The following is a 16,689-nucleotide window of genomic DNA, read 5'->3' as shown; positions in this document are numbered from 1 at the left end:
ACACAATAGGGGACCCCAGCAGGGTATAGTGGTGTGTGTGTGTGTGTGTGTGTGTGTGTGTGTGTGTGTTTTGATTTAATGCCAGCCTCCCTTTATCATGAACTCACCACAAACACAACATTGACTCAATCCCATGATCAGCCATGGCAACAAAACATTGGCGATGACTTCTGCACCTGTAAACTGCTGACCCTGCGTTTATTCCGACCTGTCAATCAAGTACAGCCGTGTGCATATCTGTCGTTTCTCGCTCAGACCCGTCAGTGTCAATGAACTGTCATGAAGGACAACAGGGGACTCGGCGAAGAGCAGTGTTGTGAGTTTAGACTGCAGCCTCGTGGTTTAAATGGGATTGTGGCTCGCTCATCGTGGATTTAACATTCGAGTCACAAACATCACGAGCGCCTTCAGCCGAAAGTGACGTGGACGTCACTGAGGAGACTTGCGAGCTAACCTAGCTGCGTAGAAGACGTTTTAGCGAAAGCTAAAATAAAAATATACTAATAAATCCTACTGAAACGTGCATGATACGTAAAGGATTCCTGGCAGCTTGCCAAGACAAGTATCCGTATTGTCCGCTACTTATTAGTTTACACAACATACTGCACATGTACACATAATAACGGTATTTTAGGCTTTTATGCGAGAAGCTTCCACTTGACTCCCTCATGGGTTTTGGGGAGAAACAGGAGGAACGAAACTTCTTTAGACTTTTAGGACAAACTTAAGATGAAGCAAAAGCGCGAGACTTACCAGCCACTCTGAAGGTTGTGGAGTTCTCAAGCAGAAAGTCGGAGCAGTGTGTGTTCATTTAAAGCCTTTTTCTCTCTCCTTGTGGAAATCTGGAGATGGTACTCCAGGAGTCGGGAGTTGTTACTGCTCATGCTCTCTGCTGCTGTGTGTTGTGGGCATCGCTGTTCAAATCAGCCAATCAGAGCGCTCGGTGTCCGGGGGGCGGGGCCACGAGCTCACCTGAGTGTCATTTTACTGAATGACGAAAACCCATTAATGTAAAAGAAATATAAGAGTATAATATGAATTACGAGTGAGATAGAAAAATTAACTAAAATAAATCACATTGTTTATATGCAATCTTTTTCTTTGCAGCTTCTCCCCTGTCTGTTTTAGGAATTCAACCACTTCCTCTTCACTTGTTTGGTGTGTGTACAGTTGAAATGCACTGCGACACTATCACTGAGATAAAGATGAGAAACCAGAACCCACGCACATATGTAGCATGTGAGAAACAATTGTTTAATGTATTGACATCACACACTTTTTAATAGCCAATAATGCCCCCCTAAAATAGGCCTAACGACGCCCCTAAACGGACTTGCTTAGAAGGAGACGGACAGTTGAGAAAGAATGAGACAGAAAATATATAAGGAATGTTGAATGGAAAAATATAATAAAATTATATTAAATAAAGTTAGGGTTAAGTATCTCGGACATGGTGTGATGATATGGACATCTGGCTGTTTTTCAGAAGAAGGATACCATTTTGACTAGTTCACATTGTGCAGTGGGGTAAACATTTCATTTTAACCAGTATCACCTCAACTGTCGTAAAGGCCTATTGTTGATAGGGGACCCCTGATAGTAGGGATTGACAGGAAAGTAATGATGTTGAAAGCACAAACATCACTGACCCATCGTTTTGAAGAACTCTGGCCTACTTCCTGTTCAACAATGAGGAGGATGAGTCCCTTTGCAGCCATCTACTCTTCAGGGGCTGCTCACAGCTGCCCCGTCCCGTGAGGGGGAAGGAGGACGCGCTCATGTTGAGTTTTAGCTGCACCCTTTTGCCATTTGCGGCGTGTGAAACCATGGCAGCCTCCGCTTCAACCTTTTTTTTGGTCATAAATACTTCAGGAAACAGTCTTCCAGCTGCCTCCCTGCCATCTGACCCCTTTAAGCTCCCGGAAACTGGATATTGTACTGCTGCCAACGAGTAATAACAGACACGACTACAGTATGACGATAAACAGACTCTTTCATGGTGAAGAATCTAAACTCAAACTTTCTTGGCACTGCAGTGTTGGCATACTGAATGATGTGTGGATCAAACATTGCCCTTGTGTGTAAACCTCTTCAGCCTCACTGACCAGATAAGCTGCTAATGAGTAACCATAGGAGATAAATGGCCCTTTTTAACAAGGGCTTTTGGTTGGATTCCTGAATTTTAAAAAAAGAAAAGGCTGCTGGCAAAATCATAAAAATGGACAACATGTGGAAATTATCAAAGTTCTTTTTTCTACATTATTGCAGTGCTCGGATCAAGTCACCTGCACTTGAATTCAATTAAACTCACTGTCTTTGCCTGTCTAGATGCAAATAATCAAATGATGTTGAGATGTTGTCAGCGTCACACAACCAACTTCGACATCTGTCACAAGTCTTTTCTCCCAGCAGACATGTTGACTATATAGAGCACAGGTGTTACTAATGTTGCTAACGAACACCTTTAAAAGTATACGTTCAGATATTTCACATGTCTCCCATGACAGTATGATACGGAGAGATATGTACATACTTTGTACTTCGTAGTAGTGGACAATCGGGACAGCCACAACCAAAAAAAAGTCTCCTCGAATGCTTTGGGAATATGTCAACAAAGATGTTTTTATATAGCTGAATAAAATACTTGATTGCAATTGTCAAACAATTACAGTTGTCATGCCATGTTACCATGAAGTATAGGTGTTTTGAAAAGCATAAGAGTTTATGTTGTGTGTAGATCACGATGTAAAAAAACAAAAGAAGTAGATGGAAATTGTGAAACACCCCAGTGTGGTACATTTGAAAAACCCTATTTCATGAGCAACGTTCAGCTTCCAACTTTTAAACACAACTGCCACCTAGTGATGGGGAAAAAACAGAAGACTTTTTGACACATCACAAAAAGACAAACACAAGTTTAAATACTTATTTCAAAACTAATACTATCAATGTTACTTTAAATGCAGGTCCACTTTATAAAAAAAGTGGTTCACCAGCAGAATTAGCCATTTTATTACATTTATACACAGCACAAATAATTCACACTAAAATCTTACACTTCTAAATCAGCTCAATCATTCTCTTTTGGATTGCAACTAATTACCTAAAAGTTATGATTAAAAACAATAATACTTTACTATTATTTATTTTACTTTTATGATGTGCACATGCATAAAGGCTAATGGATCAATGAAAAATCCTAGATGTATGTTTCTAAGAATTTATAGTTACATGCTGTCACTTGTCCTTAGGTAACAATGTTCATCTGTTTTGTCTCGGTGAAATAAATGGACCAATAATACATTTTCCATCTTTAAAAAATAAACAACTTTACAGTCAACATGATTAATTTGGAGATGTTTGTTTTTTTAAAACAAAGACAGAAGCCACTGGATCCCACTGACTGGCATGCATACATTGGATAATATTAAGTGACGGTACAGTTAAAATGTATAGCTCTGATTTAACACATCTGTATGCTAAACAGTACAGTTCAAAAAGTGATAATGTAGACTAATGTACTATAATTTATCAATTTGGGATGAATACAATCATTAATTATTCATACATTTGTGTCTCCTTGCAATAGCACCAAAAGCAAACAATAAAATAAAAACGTTAAACAGCAAAAATGAAAGAAGTAAACAATGTTGCAAATCATTATTGGTAAATTTGGCCATTTCAAATCATTGTTGGCTGTTTGGTTAGTTTAATGCAGATTAAATACTGATCATTCACTTCAAAGTGCTCTTTGCACTGCTGGCGAGCAAAATACAGTCATGATTAATATTGTGCTTGTCATTAAGTCATAATTTTATTGCATATCATTGTTCGTGTTTTGTGTGGTTTGATATTTATTTTGAGTTTGTGTATTTTCATAAAGGAAAGGTATTATAAATTCACTTAGGCTATAATAAATGAGGCAGTGGTAAATTGGTAAATATACTTGTCCCGAAAAGTAAACATTAAATACATAGATTTGATGCAAGGTAAACGTTATTTTCATTTATATATTCATCCACAAAAATCGTAGGCAAATAATACAAATAACTTTAAACGTTGTAAATTACGTCACCAAACTTACTGTACGGCTCTATTGGGATCACCAAATGCTTCCTCCGCTCATCTCCCAGCATGCATCTTGCGACCAACTGTGACTGTATCCCAGGTGTGCTCACACTTTTTCAGCATGCGAGCTACTTATTATGTGACCAAGTCAGGCTAGTGACTTTTTCTTTGCTCCGTCCCGATGCGCGCAAACCGGTGTCGGAGCTCTGCGGCGCACGAGACGGCGGGCAGAGGACTGTTAACGCGACACGTAGAGACAGAAATGACATGCTTCTGCTGTAATGTGGCGCTATTGAGAAAGTGACAGGGGGGCGGGCCAATTTTTTTTTATGTCATGCGATCTACCATACTACGCCGCGATCGACTGGCAGGTCGCCGCGATCGACCGGTCGATCGCGATCGACGTATTGAGCACCCCTGCTGTATCCAGTTGTCCACACGCATGAACTGATCCCTCCAAGCACAATGTGTTCCTGGCGCGGAGAGGTGGATCCGTCCCAACACTTATGACGTGTTACCTGGGCTGCCAGAAGATGGCGCCATTTCCCACCAAATGACTCGCCGGCGGGACCTTCGCTTCAGACAGACCGCCTCCGGGCGTGGGGGAGGAGGAGGAGGCCGCAGGGGGTGCGGGGGGAGAGGTGTAAGGACGTTACACGCACTTAGCGTCCCACTGGGATCTTTTTGTCCGGGTGCTTCCAGGCAGCTTGGGCTGACTGGCCCCATTTGCGCCATATGCCACGAGGGGCCTGGCTGTCACATCAGATGAGGACGTCCGTGTGATGGCATAACTGACCGTGCAACTTTTAAGTGCACACTCACAGTAACTGCACACCATTCGTCACTTCCCATTTTTTAAAGCAGTTTCCCTGGGAGGTGGTGTGATGCATATTTTAAGTGGGCATATTTCCTATTAATGTGTACCTTTATGACATTAGTTGGTAATACATTTGTGTGACTGCCATATTAATGTAACATATATGATCTTTGAACAGATTATATGATGAAATATATGTACATGATGATTAGATGCTGGAAGCCAATTAATTAATTCACAAGTCCCTTCATACTACGACTATTGATTTCAAGGCCTTCTGTGAAACCATTTGATCATTTCTACATGAAAGGTCAGACTGCATTCATCAAAGATCTCATATGGTAATTGTATAGCAAACAACATATACATGTTTCGTACCTGCAATATCGTGCCTTCTACAGCATCTGTTATATATTGTGTGTGAGGCAAAGGCCGGTATTGCTGTGAGTTGGCAACGTCACCCTGTGAGAATATTGCATTCAATTCAACCAATAAAAATCATTTTTTTAAATGACCATCAAGTTTCAGTAGGCTAATCAAGATTAAATTAAATGTCATATTTTGTTACATAATCTGTGGCACAAAGGGTAAATAACGCAAGACAATAGAGATGTAAACAAAAAAGTATCACTGCAGATGTTTCATTGCATTGAAATAATTTCATAATCCCCAACTGGACGCTATAGGAAATGCCGTTATGCATGAGGTAGGCCATTTTCTAGCAGACATCCACGATATTAACCAGTGTTTCCCATTGTTGCTTTAACTAATTACTGTATTCTGTTCAGCCAACAGTCCAGCTGAAGTCCTACTTATTATGATTTAGTGTATCGGTAGTATAGCGAATGTGCACGTGGGCGAGAGGGACTAATAATAAGCTGGGACTTTGTCAATAAACAGAATACGATGCATGTCTCCGTACGGCAGGATTTTTATTTATGAACCTAAACGGTAAAACACTCCGGGCTGCAAATACAAAGACGAGTCTCCACACGCAGCTCGCGGTGGTCCAGCCTCACAGACAGCAACGTTACACACTTTACCACGAGTTACACCGGTAGAAATAGCGGAGACTCACACGGCGGAGGGCTTAATAATATGTTTTACGACCCAAAAAGAAGTCGCATCATTACCGAACATCGCTAACTGTTTAAAACCCGTCAAATAGCTGGAAGTCAGTTTACGGCTAATCGCCCCCCCCCCCCCTTCCCCTCCAAGCCGTTAGCGAGCTAGCTACAACACAGGCGAGCCTTAAATGGTTTTAAAAGCAACCTGACGTTACATTATTATGACAGGTAGGGTCTTGTGGTCTTGGTGCTAGAGCTATTTACACGATTACCACCGCAACACTAGGTTTACTCTGGGAGTTTATATGTGAGCTCGAGGCATTATTAGCCGTGTTAATAAGGGACTGGTTCGTGCTAATGTCAGGCGGACAGTTAGCGCCAGGACTATCTTCGACAAGAGCGCCATTAATACTGGCCAGTAACGACAATAACGGGAGACACACGCCGTGTGTTAGCGGGGTGGATAAAAACCAGCTGCTCACAACAGGTTCGTGGTCTTATTGCCAAGTTAGCTAATGTTTGCTAAGCTAACAAGCTAGCGCACGAGCGACTCGTTAGCCCCAAATTCGGGTTGACTGTTGATGGAGTCCAAACGGGCGCGAGGTGAACTCCGTTGTGCCGTAGTTTGTTTGCAACAACGACAACATAAAGGAGTAGTATTTTTGAAAACCACACGCCTCTACACGCACTTTTTCGCTGTCTAGTGTCAATTCCTCAAAATGGGGTCTGCTAACGTACGTCTCCGCCATTTTGTGACAGGTTTTTCATTGAGCAAAGGGGTCCGTGTAATGGTTGAATGTAACCCCATCAAGAAGATATCCGCTTGGCAGTTACAGGGCGAAGGGATCATGAGTAATTGTCAACCACCCCGCGAGATAAAAGTCGTTTTGAGGCGGTCAGCAAGAATTGGCAGCTGCTTACCGCAGCGTTAACACGTTTCCAACAAGAAATAAAATAAAAACACGAAACACCTTAGTGACCATATATATATATATATATATATATATATATATATTTGCGTTGTTGTTGTTAACCATACATTGATGCTTTGATAGATTGTGATTACAACGTGTACTGGAAGTATATATTTTGAATTTGCATCATAATGTAACCTGTTTATCGCCTAAACATTCTCAAATTAACAAAAGTGCAACCCAAATGAAAATGTGTGTAGAAATATCACAAATCAAGTTAAAAATGCAAAGCTGTTGATTCATTCAATTACTGTCACGTTTTTCATTCAATTAAGAGTTCAAACCTAAGTTGCACATAATTACTGTTCAATATGGCACAAAGAGAACTGTGCTTAATACATATTGTTGGAGAAAGTAAGTCATAATACACCATGTAAGAATATTATTTTCAATTACTAACGACCATAGAAGTACTTCGTAATAATAATAGACTTAAATTAAGGATTTATTTATTTTGAAAGTAAAATATGTTTCCTTATTTGTTATAACTTATTTTGTTGTAGAATAGTGTATTGTTCAGAAAATAAAATATTAATAGATTATACTATACTTTTGCTGTAGTATATGTCATTTAACTACAAGGCTATTGGTGAAGTCAAGGCCACTTATTCTAAGGCTTTAAGTCAACCTGTAAAAATAAGTATTTTACAGATACATAAAAAAATGTACGGTTGCCCTCTATGACACGCATGGTTGGGATAACAAGGGAGCTATGTTAATTATTGTTATCCCCTCCCCCCATGGGACATTTCCAAGTACCTCCTGGCCCGTTTTCCAAACAGAAAATATTTGTCAGACGGTCCCTAAAAAAGAAAACAGTCTCTATTGTTCCAGCGCCCGCTCTGCTCTGGAGGGTGCAGTGCCGCCTGTGGCCGCAGAGGGCGCTGCACGCATGGCAGTTTGGGCTCCTCGGCCTTCACATCTTTTTGTCTGAGAACTGCATCCCTCTGCCGCTCTACAGTGTGCGATAGCCTCGGAGCTGCGTCCGCAACACACTGTCAAACCACTCCAAACGAATACCGCCGCGACCAAAAGCATTAATTCTCCACATTCTGGCATGGCGTTTCCAGTCTACCGGTGAATCGGTCGTATTTCTGACTGTTCGTCGGAACTTAGTCCGGGGTTGATCGGGCTTGCTTTCTGTGTGCATCAGTCTTTATTAGCGGGCTGCCGCTCTTCTTGCTATCAGCTATTTCTTTAACTTTTTAAAACACTCAGCTTCGCGAATGACTGAGCGCCGGCGGAGTATGGGATCCTTGGTGTCTTAAGAAGCGTCTGAAGTGGGGTTTAACCGTTTTTGCATGCAAAAACAATGGCAAATTCGACGGGGAAAAATCTACTAGATCAGCGAAGGAAAGGACAGGCTTTCCTGGACGAGCTGCGGCAATTTCACCAAAGCAGAGGGTGAGATTGGGGCGTCTTTATTCCCAAGAAATGCAACTTTAAATCTTCATTGTATTCGGCCGAGAGTTAGCCGAAACTGTTATTTCAACATGTATGCCTTTATTTCTTGTGTTCTCCCTGCAGATCGCCGTTTAGGAAGATTCCTATCGTGGGTGGGAAAGAGCTGGACCTGAATGCTCTCTATGTCAGAGTCGTCGCTTTAGGTGGATTTGCGAAGGTGAGTGGGAACTAAAAGTGGATTTATCCACACTCTGCTTTCCGTGGACTCGTCGGTGGACGACTCCACAACTCGGTGCGGGAATCCAGGGACAAGTGTACCTGTCTACACACACGGCAGTGGGTCGGCGTTGGCCTTGTGCTAGTTTGCCATGTATCTATGCAATGTGGTGGCTTGTGTTGTTGTGTGGTTTGAATCGAGAGTCCCAACCGCTCGGAGTCAGAGTGCAGTCGGAGCGACTCGAAATTAGCGGGCACGTTTAACATCGATTATCGGCACGGGGCCCGGCCTCGGGAAACACCGGCCGGGACTCGGCGCTTCGCCCGGGGTTTCGCTGGCGGTTTCCACCCAGGGGGAAGCTTGATATCGCTTTCTCGCCATAGCCATCTTTCTTCGGCTTCATGGTTGAGCACAAAATGTAGGCCTCACAGGCCCGTGTAGTGAACACAGCGGACGGCACCAGAAAAAAACCCGACTCCAAGCAGCAAACGGCTCGGCGCACACCGAAGCGATCGTGTTGAGGCGGAGTCGGTCTGCCCGGGAGTTGAGCCTCGCTCGGTTTTAACGACAAACGGAAAAGTCAAGTTAGCCTGTTAGCTCCGATGCTAACTAGCCTCAACAGTAACGATAATATCCTAAAGGGAGTCAGTTGTACTTACTGGTGTGACAAATGTAAATATGTGCGAATAACGGGCATTTGAAAGCTAATTAAACAGTATTCTACAAAATGTGAGCCATTACACGGTTATTTAAAAGTAACTATGTATTAAAGGTATTTTCAGCAGTTTGAGGAAGTTATTGATTAATGGTTGGCCTCATTGTGGGGGACCTGTAGCCGACCAGATGGTTGCAGTGTAACCGCTCTTTTTTGTGTGTTGTTGCTGCTGCAAGTGCGTGTTACAGTGCTCCCTAACAGACTAGTTTTTTTCTACTCCTTTTCTAGGTCTCTGACAAAAACCAATGGCTCGAACTCGGGGACGAGTTCAACTGTCCGAGGAGTTGCTCCAACGCGGCATTTGCTTTAAAACAGTACTACCTTCGGTAAGTTGCGCGGCCGCGCAGCTCTCCTCCAAGGTAGCATGTGGGAAGTGTTTACAAACGCGGAGAAGCCGTCGGCAGGATCTGGAGCCTCCGCGCGCCCCCTTTTCTAGGAATCGGCACGAGCGCGGTGTTATGACTTGTGCAATTAAAACGGGGTCCATAATAGTGTGTATATATTTGTCATGACATGGTAGATGACCTCGCTGGCCTTCTTCCACATGAGAAAAGTACACTGACCTATCTTTTCTGAAAAACAAGTGTAGGGGCAAAAGTCTGTAACACAGTTGTGAAGAACAGCCTTCATCAATCCAGATGACCCTAAACCACACACGAACAGTTGGTTATTCCTTCCTGGAAAACGCTGTGGCCCCTGGGTATGTTACAGCACTACCGATTGAGCAGCTCTGGGCTCTTTAACTTGTGTAACATTCAGGCGCCCTAAGTCTCAACACAGTCAGCTGCCGGTGATAGGAGTCAGTGGATGTGCAGCTCTCCTCAACAGCTGGCATTTGTGGGGTGTGTTTTTCTGGGTTTGATGCTTTTTCCACACTCCCCTTTTTTCTTCTCTACCCCATTCAACAATTGTTCCCATCACTAGCACCTTACACATTTCACCCCTGTGGCAGCCTCTCATGGACATGTTAAAGGAAAATGCTGGTCGCTGGTTGAAATACAAGTAGCAGCCAATAATATCTGTATTTCTTCATTTATTTAGTTTTTTTTACAAAGTTGGTGGAAGCTGTTGGGAGTGTAGCCGCTAGTTTGATTGCCAACAGTCCATGTCTGACAAGACTTGTTGCTCCTCAAAAGTTTGCAGATAAACATCAGTGTTGGCTGCAGGGATCTGAGAAACTCGGGCACATGTTGAGCATGTGGTGCTGCTGAAGTTGATGGAGGTGTTTCTGGGTAGCATAATGGCCACAAACTACTATTTACCTGCCACATATTAGTGTAAATGATGGAATACTTGAAAAGGGTTTTTTCTCTAAAGCGCAGGATTACGTAATGGTCTTCTTGGATGTGCGGCAGCTGACTCTACGGTTGTTTAGGTTTGTTCTCTGAGTGGAAATAGCTGTAGCGCAAAGGTGTTTAGTTTCGGTGTTCTGATTTAATGTGTGAACTTGCCTTTTTAGTGGCTTGGTAAACCACTAATATTCAGATAACTGTCTTTGTCTAGCGGGTGTATTTTTGAGTGTCAAAAGTTGCGGAAAGTTAAATGCTGTGTGGAACCTTTATAATAGATGAACGCTGGACACTGTTTGGCCAACGAAAGTCAGAAAGTGGTTCATAAAAGCCTTGTTCTTCAAGTGGGAGCAGAAACTAACACACCGCTATCATCGTGGCTATTTTCTTTGGAAAGACGCATTCGTAACTTGGAACAGCCAAGGCACTGTAATTATTACCGGCAACTTTATATTTGGAAGCCGGACGAGCAAAGGGAGGCCCGACAGCCGAGAGTACCGACCCGCTGAATATCGCCGGGCGGTTCAGTCGTGGTGGATGTCAGAGGCAGCAGGCGGCTAGACTGGTCTTGCCTCCACTAAAGCTGATAAATAGACTCTCCTGCATCTCCTCATGCTGCTGTTTTGCTGACAGAGTAGAGAATTTAGGAGTTTATTTTTCTTTCTTTTTTTCCAGTTTTTCTTTTTACAACTAGACTGTGATCACTGAGTGTTTTTTTGGGGGGGGGGGGGCTTTTGCCTTAATCCATAATAATAATAATGAATTGTTTATTAATCCCACAGTGGGGAAACTCTTCTGTGCATTTGACCCATCCTTAGTAATTAAGGAGCAGTGGGCTGCGGTGAAGCGCTCGGGGAGTAACTCGGGGTTCAGTGTCTGTGCTCAAGGACACTTTGCACTTCGACTTTCAAACTATGGGGAGAACAGGGGTCGATCAAGGGAGGTCAGAGGTGATGGTCAGTTACAGGGTGGATATCCACTGAGTGGACCTGGTTCATATTAATTGTGTCGCTCAAGGACATTTAAGAGGAGTGGATGTTTGCTAACATCATGTGTTAATCTTGATTAGCCCATTGAATGACCATCTGGAACCAGGCTTATTATTTATACTTTTTTTTTTTTAAAGCTGTGTGCATATTTCTAAGTCTTTGTATTGCCAACTGAAATAATTATAGATGTGCGTCTTTCTTCGTCATGATTCGTCTTGAATGCAGCATCGCGTAACATTGAGATCGTAGTTTGCCTCAGTTTTTTCAACTTCAAGTTGACAACTCTAGTGCCAACTCCTGGTGTTTTGTTGTTTTACCTGAATGATTGCCGGGAGGACTAAAGGATACTCCTTTGCTGCAGGGAGGACTTTTTCTGATACAGGACAAAATAAATCTGACGATCGCAATGTGGCTTCCTCTGGTCGGCACTTCCCACTTGGTGCCGAGTAATAAGCAGCACCCGGAGTTCCGTGCCAGCTCCCGCTGCCTTCTACTTGATATCTGAATGTCACCCGGTAATAAGTGAGCGGCGCTTGCCAGGAAATATTATTTCCAGCTCGTTTTCAGCTTGTCGAAGCGCCGCCAGCACACCGGTCCCACCGACGGAGCCAGTTTCACTTCCAGCTTCGGGAGGAAGGGTGCACACTCTGGATCAAGAGTGTTGGCATCAAATCACGCCGACACTCTAAAGGGCATGGTTTAGGCATGTTTATTTTGGCTTCATTAGCAAAGATTGAAGCAAAATATATATATTTAAATGAGGTGCGTTCAGGTGAGAGAGTGGGGGAAATTGCTGATATAAAGTGGCAAGTGTTAAATACATGAGTGGCAAAAGTGCCGTGGCTTCTACTGGCCATGAACAAGCTTCAAAGGTGGAGGAATTTAGGAAAACTGTAAATGAACATAGAACCCTAACTATCCTTAATAGTCTGTAATATTTAGGTACTGACCTGTGTTCCCCAGACCTAGCCCGGGTAGAACATTTCCATAATTTGACATCCGTTGATGTTGTATGTCTGCACTCCGTTTCAGTGGGTTTGAGTTACTGGCACCGGCAGCTGCTTCCAGTTTTCCTGTGGCTACACTCATTTGGATGATTCTCAGTCGATACCATTTCACATCTCCACGCTTTTCCCTCTTCCATTAGTCATTTCATATGATTTGGGACACTGAGCGCTCAACCCACGTGGAGCAACTAGAGCCCTGATAGTTTTTTCTCTCTCTATTAAAACGACACCCGGCTCAGGCCGCTGCGCACGCTGAACACAGAAGCCAAGTCAGCCGACGGACACCCGGCTCGACCTTTGTCTGCCCTCTCCGCCGCATCCCCATCGGGAGGAAATCAGGCCCAGGAGGCACCGACGTCCAAAAAACCTGCCTACTTTATTCTGGTTCCTCAAATTGCCTTGATGTATGGGAGGCCAAACTAGTTTAACTGGCCCTGTTTAATGTTTCAAACTGCGAGGGATATGTGCGCCATGTAGCAGTGATCTCTGGACGGTGTTTTGATTCATCAGTGTTGGGGCGCAGTTGTACAGCGCAGATCCGGTTTCACCGTTTGAACCCCACGCTGTAACACGAGCATGCGAGGCTTCTTGCACTGCGGCCCAGGACGGTTTCCACTCCCCGCACTGGTTGCAGGAAAACAAGCCTCTTAACTACTCGTTCTGCTGAATGCACCGCCTACCAAGTCACGTGTTGTAGAACATGCTGTTTCCTATACAGCAAAAATAATCCCGCCACACTTTCGTCTGTCACCCTAACTGTTTGTGGTATAGTGAAGCAGATGCAGTCCGAGTCACAGGTTTACTAATTTCAGCCGATATTTGAGCCCTTCACTGTTTTTGGATGTGATGCCCCGCTAACGTCAGACTAGAGGCCCAAGTGTTTCTTCTCTGCCGCTTCTAGCGTGCCGTCCCACTTTCGAGGTCCCAAAATTCTCACGACCCCTGCAATTAGACGGCGTTTCAGTTGCCATGTGATTTTGAGCATGATGTGCTTATCCCTTTAAAATGCCAGCTGGCATGTGGATTATAGTTGATAGTATTTTTAACTTCTTGTGAAAAGAAAACAACTACAATAAATATCATCACCATCTTAACATTCTCCTGTGACCCTGTCCTCTTTACCCACACTCTACTTCGGAACTGCAGATTGAAAAACCGTCCGTTTGAACGTCGAGGCTGCAGAGAAACAGAAGTTTAAATGCAGAGTGAATCTTTCTTTTAGTTTAGATTTTGAGACGCAAAGCTTGGATCAGGCGATCGCTGAAACGCTATCGCAGGTGTTGGTAATCATTTGGAGGCCACTGTGTCTATTAAGAAGAAGAATATACACTTTTATTAATCCCTAAGGGGAAATTAGTTCTCTGCATTTAACCCATCCTTAGTTATTAAGGAGCAGTGGGCTGCGGTGAAGCGCCCGGGAAGCAACTGGGGGTTCAGTGCCTTGCTCAAGGACACTTCGACTTGCAACTAATGGGGAGAGCGGGGATCGAACCCACAACCCTGCGGTTGCAGGACGGCCCTCTTACCCCACTGAGCTAAAGCCGCCCCAATTAATGTGTGCACTCATCTATTTCTGAGCTAAAGTAGCACTTTAAGTCTGTTGTGCAAAACTGTGGTGGTGCAGGTGTGATGTCAAAAGTCTTGCTTTTCAGACGATCAACTTTCACACCTGATTTGGTCAAAGACATCATGTTATATTGCAAACATTTTGAACGATTGCCCAGCCCGGTGCCACAGACACGCCACTACCTTTTTCTGCTCCTCCGGTGTCAATTCTCCCAACTGGTTCTGAGATTATTCCGGGTACCATCATTCCTGCCGGTCCCTCTCTGCTGCCGGTGTATGCGGGTAGACGCTCCCCCTCCCGCTGAAACATCTGGATGAAGTGGCCTCTGATCTGTCTTGCATTAGCCCCGTCTGTATTCCTCGCCGTCGTGTCCGAGCTGCTGCTCAGATTTCCGAGATGCTCCGGTGACGGATAGTTCTGGATAAAGATGGGGCTGTGTGGACCAGCGTGTGTCTAATTCTGCTTCTTCTTCTTTCTTTTCTTTTTCATACAGCATACGAGCGCTAGAGCAGAGATAACATCCGATGGCTCTTTGAGACTTAGTTTTTTGTTCCGTCTGTCATCCGACCTGCCCCACAGCAGCGTGGGCCACCACTGATAGTCTAATCTTCTTTTCATAGTTTCCATGTTAACCAGCAGATTGCTACATCTGGCTTGTACATGGCGGTGAGCCTAGAATCTGGCTTCGTCGTTTCATTAGATGGATGGTCTGGTTCAAATGTTTGCTGTGGGTGTGATGCAGGCTACAGCTCTTCAGCAGGAGTTGGTCTCTTTAATTTTCTAAGTGCTCCTATGGCATACATTCAGTTTGTACGGCCTCAGGCGTTTCATAGCATAATGCTACGAGCAGCGAGTCGAGCATAAGCCTTTGTGCGTGCGCTCCATCTGCAAACGGCTCACGCTACGGTGCCGCGAATAATTATTCTCAACGCTTTAGTGGTTTCTGTCCGATGGCTTGGTGCTGAAAAGCAATTAAATTAATGTATTTCTATTTGAGATCAAGACCTAAAACTACCACGTGCAATCGTGCACCCCGATTGTTGAATGGCACGGCTACGTTACACCGCCTGTTTGCTCATTTGAAGGCGGCAAGCGAAGGGGTCCTTAAGCTGACCCTCTTTCTAAAAGCGTCGGACTGTTTAGCCCGTCTTAAAAAGCATATTGCGAAGCAAAGATATCAACGGTGATGTCATTTAAATAATGGAAGAAGAGTTTGGAATGTAGATGAGAGACCTTAAGGGGTGGCATTGTTAATCTAGAGAAATTAAAACAATTACATTTTTATGGCTAACAAATATAAGATCTGCACCACCTCCTTTGTCATGACAACTTAATATGTTGTCATGGCAAAAAGAAGAAAGAGGAAAAAGGTTAATGATCAGTGGCACAATAAGGGAAATGGTGAAATCTACACAATAAACAGCAGCAGTTGGCGGGATCAGCCCTAAACTTCGTCTGATCACACTGTCATTTCAGGATTGATATTTGGGAGACATTTAAGGTTGATTCACTGCAAAACAAAAAGTGGTTGGAATGTACACGATTGCTTATTTCCAAGGAGCCAGTGGTACGTTCACGTTCTAAACCGTCCGGCTCACTGCCAAGATCAACATCTTCTCCTTGACACGCCGATGTTCTGGAGAAACGTATTGTTCCGCCGCAAAAAAAAGAGGTTTGAACCCAGGATGTGCTGCTAACCACTGACCCACCGTGCCATGCAGATTGACACTGCTGATAGCTAGAATGGAAGCGCTCGTTAAATGGGTCGTTCTTTTACTGGAAGGGCTTATTTCATGTTTTTGTGTTATCACCCACGCATTCTACATTTGAGTGATGTGGAGTCACAGGAATGCCATCAGAGCATAGAGATGGTGTTGCAGTCACCGCCATGTCTTAGGCTGCCTGTCATGCGGCGCTCTAGTGTGACTTTTAAATCTGCTATCCGGCAACAAATGGTCTCCAAGTGATCCAGCTTTTACTGAATATTCCTCGACTGGCTCCACCTTCGGCAAACGGCCCCTGTGAATATTGACAAATCCCAGTGTGTGTGTGCGTGTGTGTGTGGCCCCACATCCAGCAGGGGGCAATGGACTCCCACACACTGAGGGCATTTGAGCAGAGGAAGCCCGGGGGAGCACAACTGCACCGCTGTGATCTAGATGACTGTAAATACCACGCCAGTAATGACGGCAGCGGTTTCCAAACGCATGCCTGTTCGTCCACGGCGCTTTGGCCAAACCCTTTTTTTGGGCACTTGTCGTATTATTTTGGAGTGAAAGCGTGCCTCGGCGTTAGCGGTGACAGTACGGTGGTGGCTTCTGTTGGTGGGTAGTTGTGTGTGTGGGGGGGGGATTTATGTTTGTGTGTGTGTGGGGAGTGCAGACATGAGCAGCTGCAGTCAAACCCCCTTCCCCCCTCTAATGCCCCCACCTGTCTTTACCCGCAGCCTTTTTTTTCTTGCTTGTGCCCAGACAGCGGTTGATGACGGTTGATGACGCTGCAGTCAGGGCTGGGGCCTCTCTAGCTCTCTCTCCCCCCCCCCCCCCTCCCCCTGCGCCCCTCACTCTCACTCTCA

General features: G+C 44.3%; 2 protein-coding genes across 2 annotated transcripts in view; one reads left to right on the top strand and one right to left on the bottom strand.

Moving 5' to 3' along the window:
- The window catches only part of gas2l3 (growth arrest-specific 2 like 3), a 32,696-nt gene extending 31,836 nt beyond the window's left edge, over positions 1-860 (bottom strand). The window contains exon 1 of the mRNA XM_056424979.1: positions 754-860. The gene's annotated coding sequence lies outside the window, so the exon portion shown is untranslated. The remainder of the gene's footprint in view (positions 1-753) is intronic.
- A 6,618-nt stretch (positions 861-7,478) lies between these two features.
- arid2 (AT rich interactive domain 2 (ARID, RFX-like)) overlaps positions 7,479-16,689 on the top strand; it is a 32,607-nt gene continuing 23,396 nt past the window's right edge. The window contains exons 1-3 of the mRNA XM_056424654.1: positions 7,479-8,330; positions 8,454-8,547; positions 9,491-9,588. Of these exons, the coding sequence (XP_056280629.1) occupies positions 8,239-8,330; positions 8,454-8,547; positions 9,491-9,588 (284 nt within the window). The 5' untranslated portion in view covers positions 7,479-8,238. The remainder of the gene's footprint in view (positions 8,331-8,453; positions 8,548-9,490; positions 9,589-16,689) is intronic.

This window comes from Pseudoliparis swirei, chromosome 10 (genome assembly GCF_029220125.1).
Source record: "Pseudoliparis swirei isolate HS2019 ecotype Mariana Trench chromosome 10, NWPU_hadal_v1, whole genome shotgun sequence".
NCBI lineage: Eukaryota > Metazoa > Chordata > Actinopteri > Perciformes > Liparidae > Pseudoliparis > Pseudoliparis swirei.
This window is presented reverse-complemented; position numbering and strand designations above follow the sequence as displayed.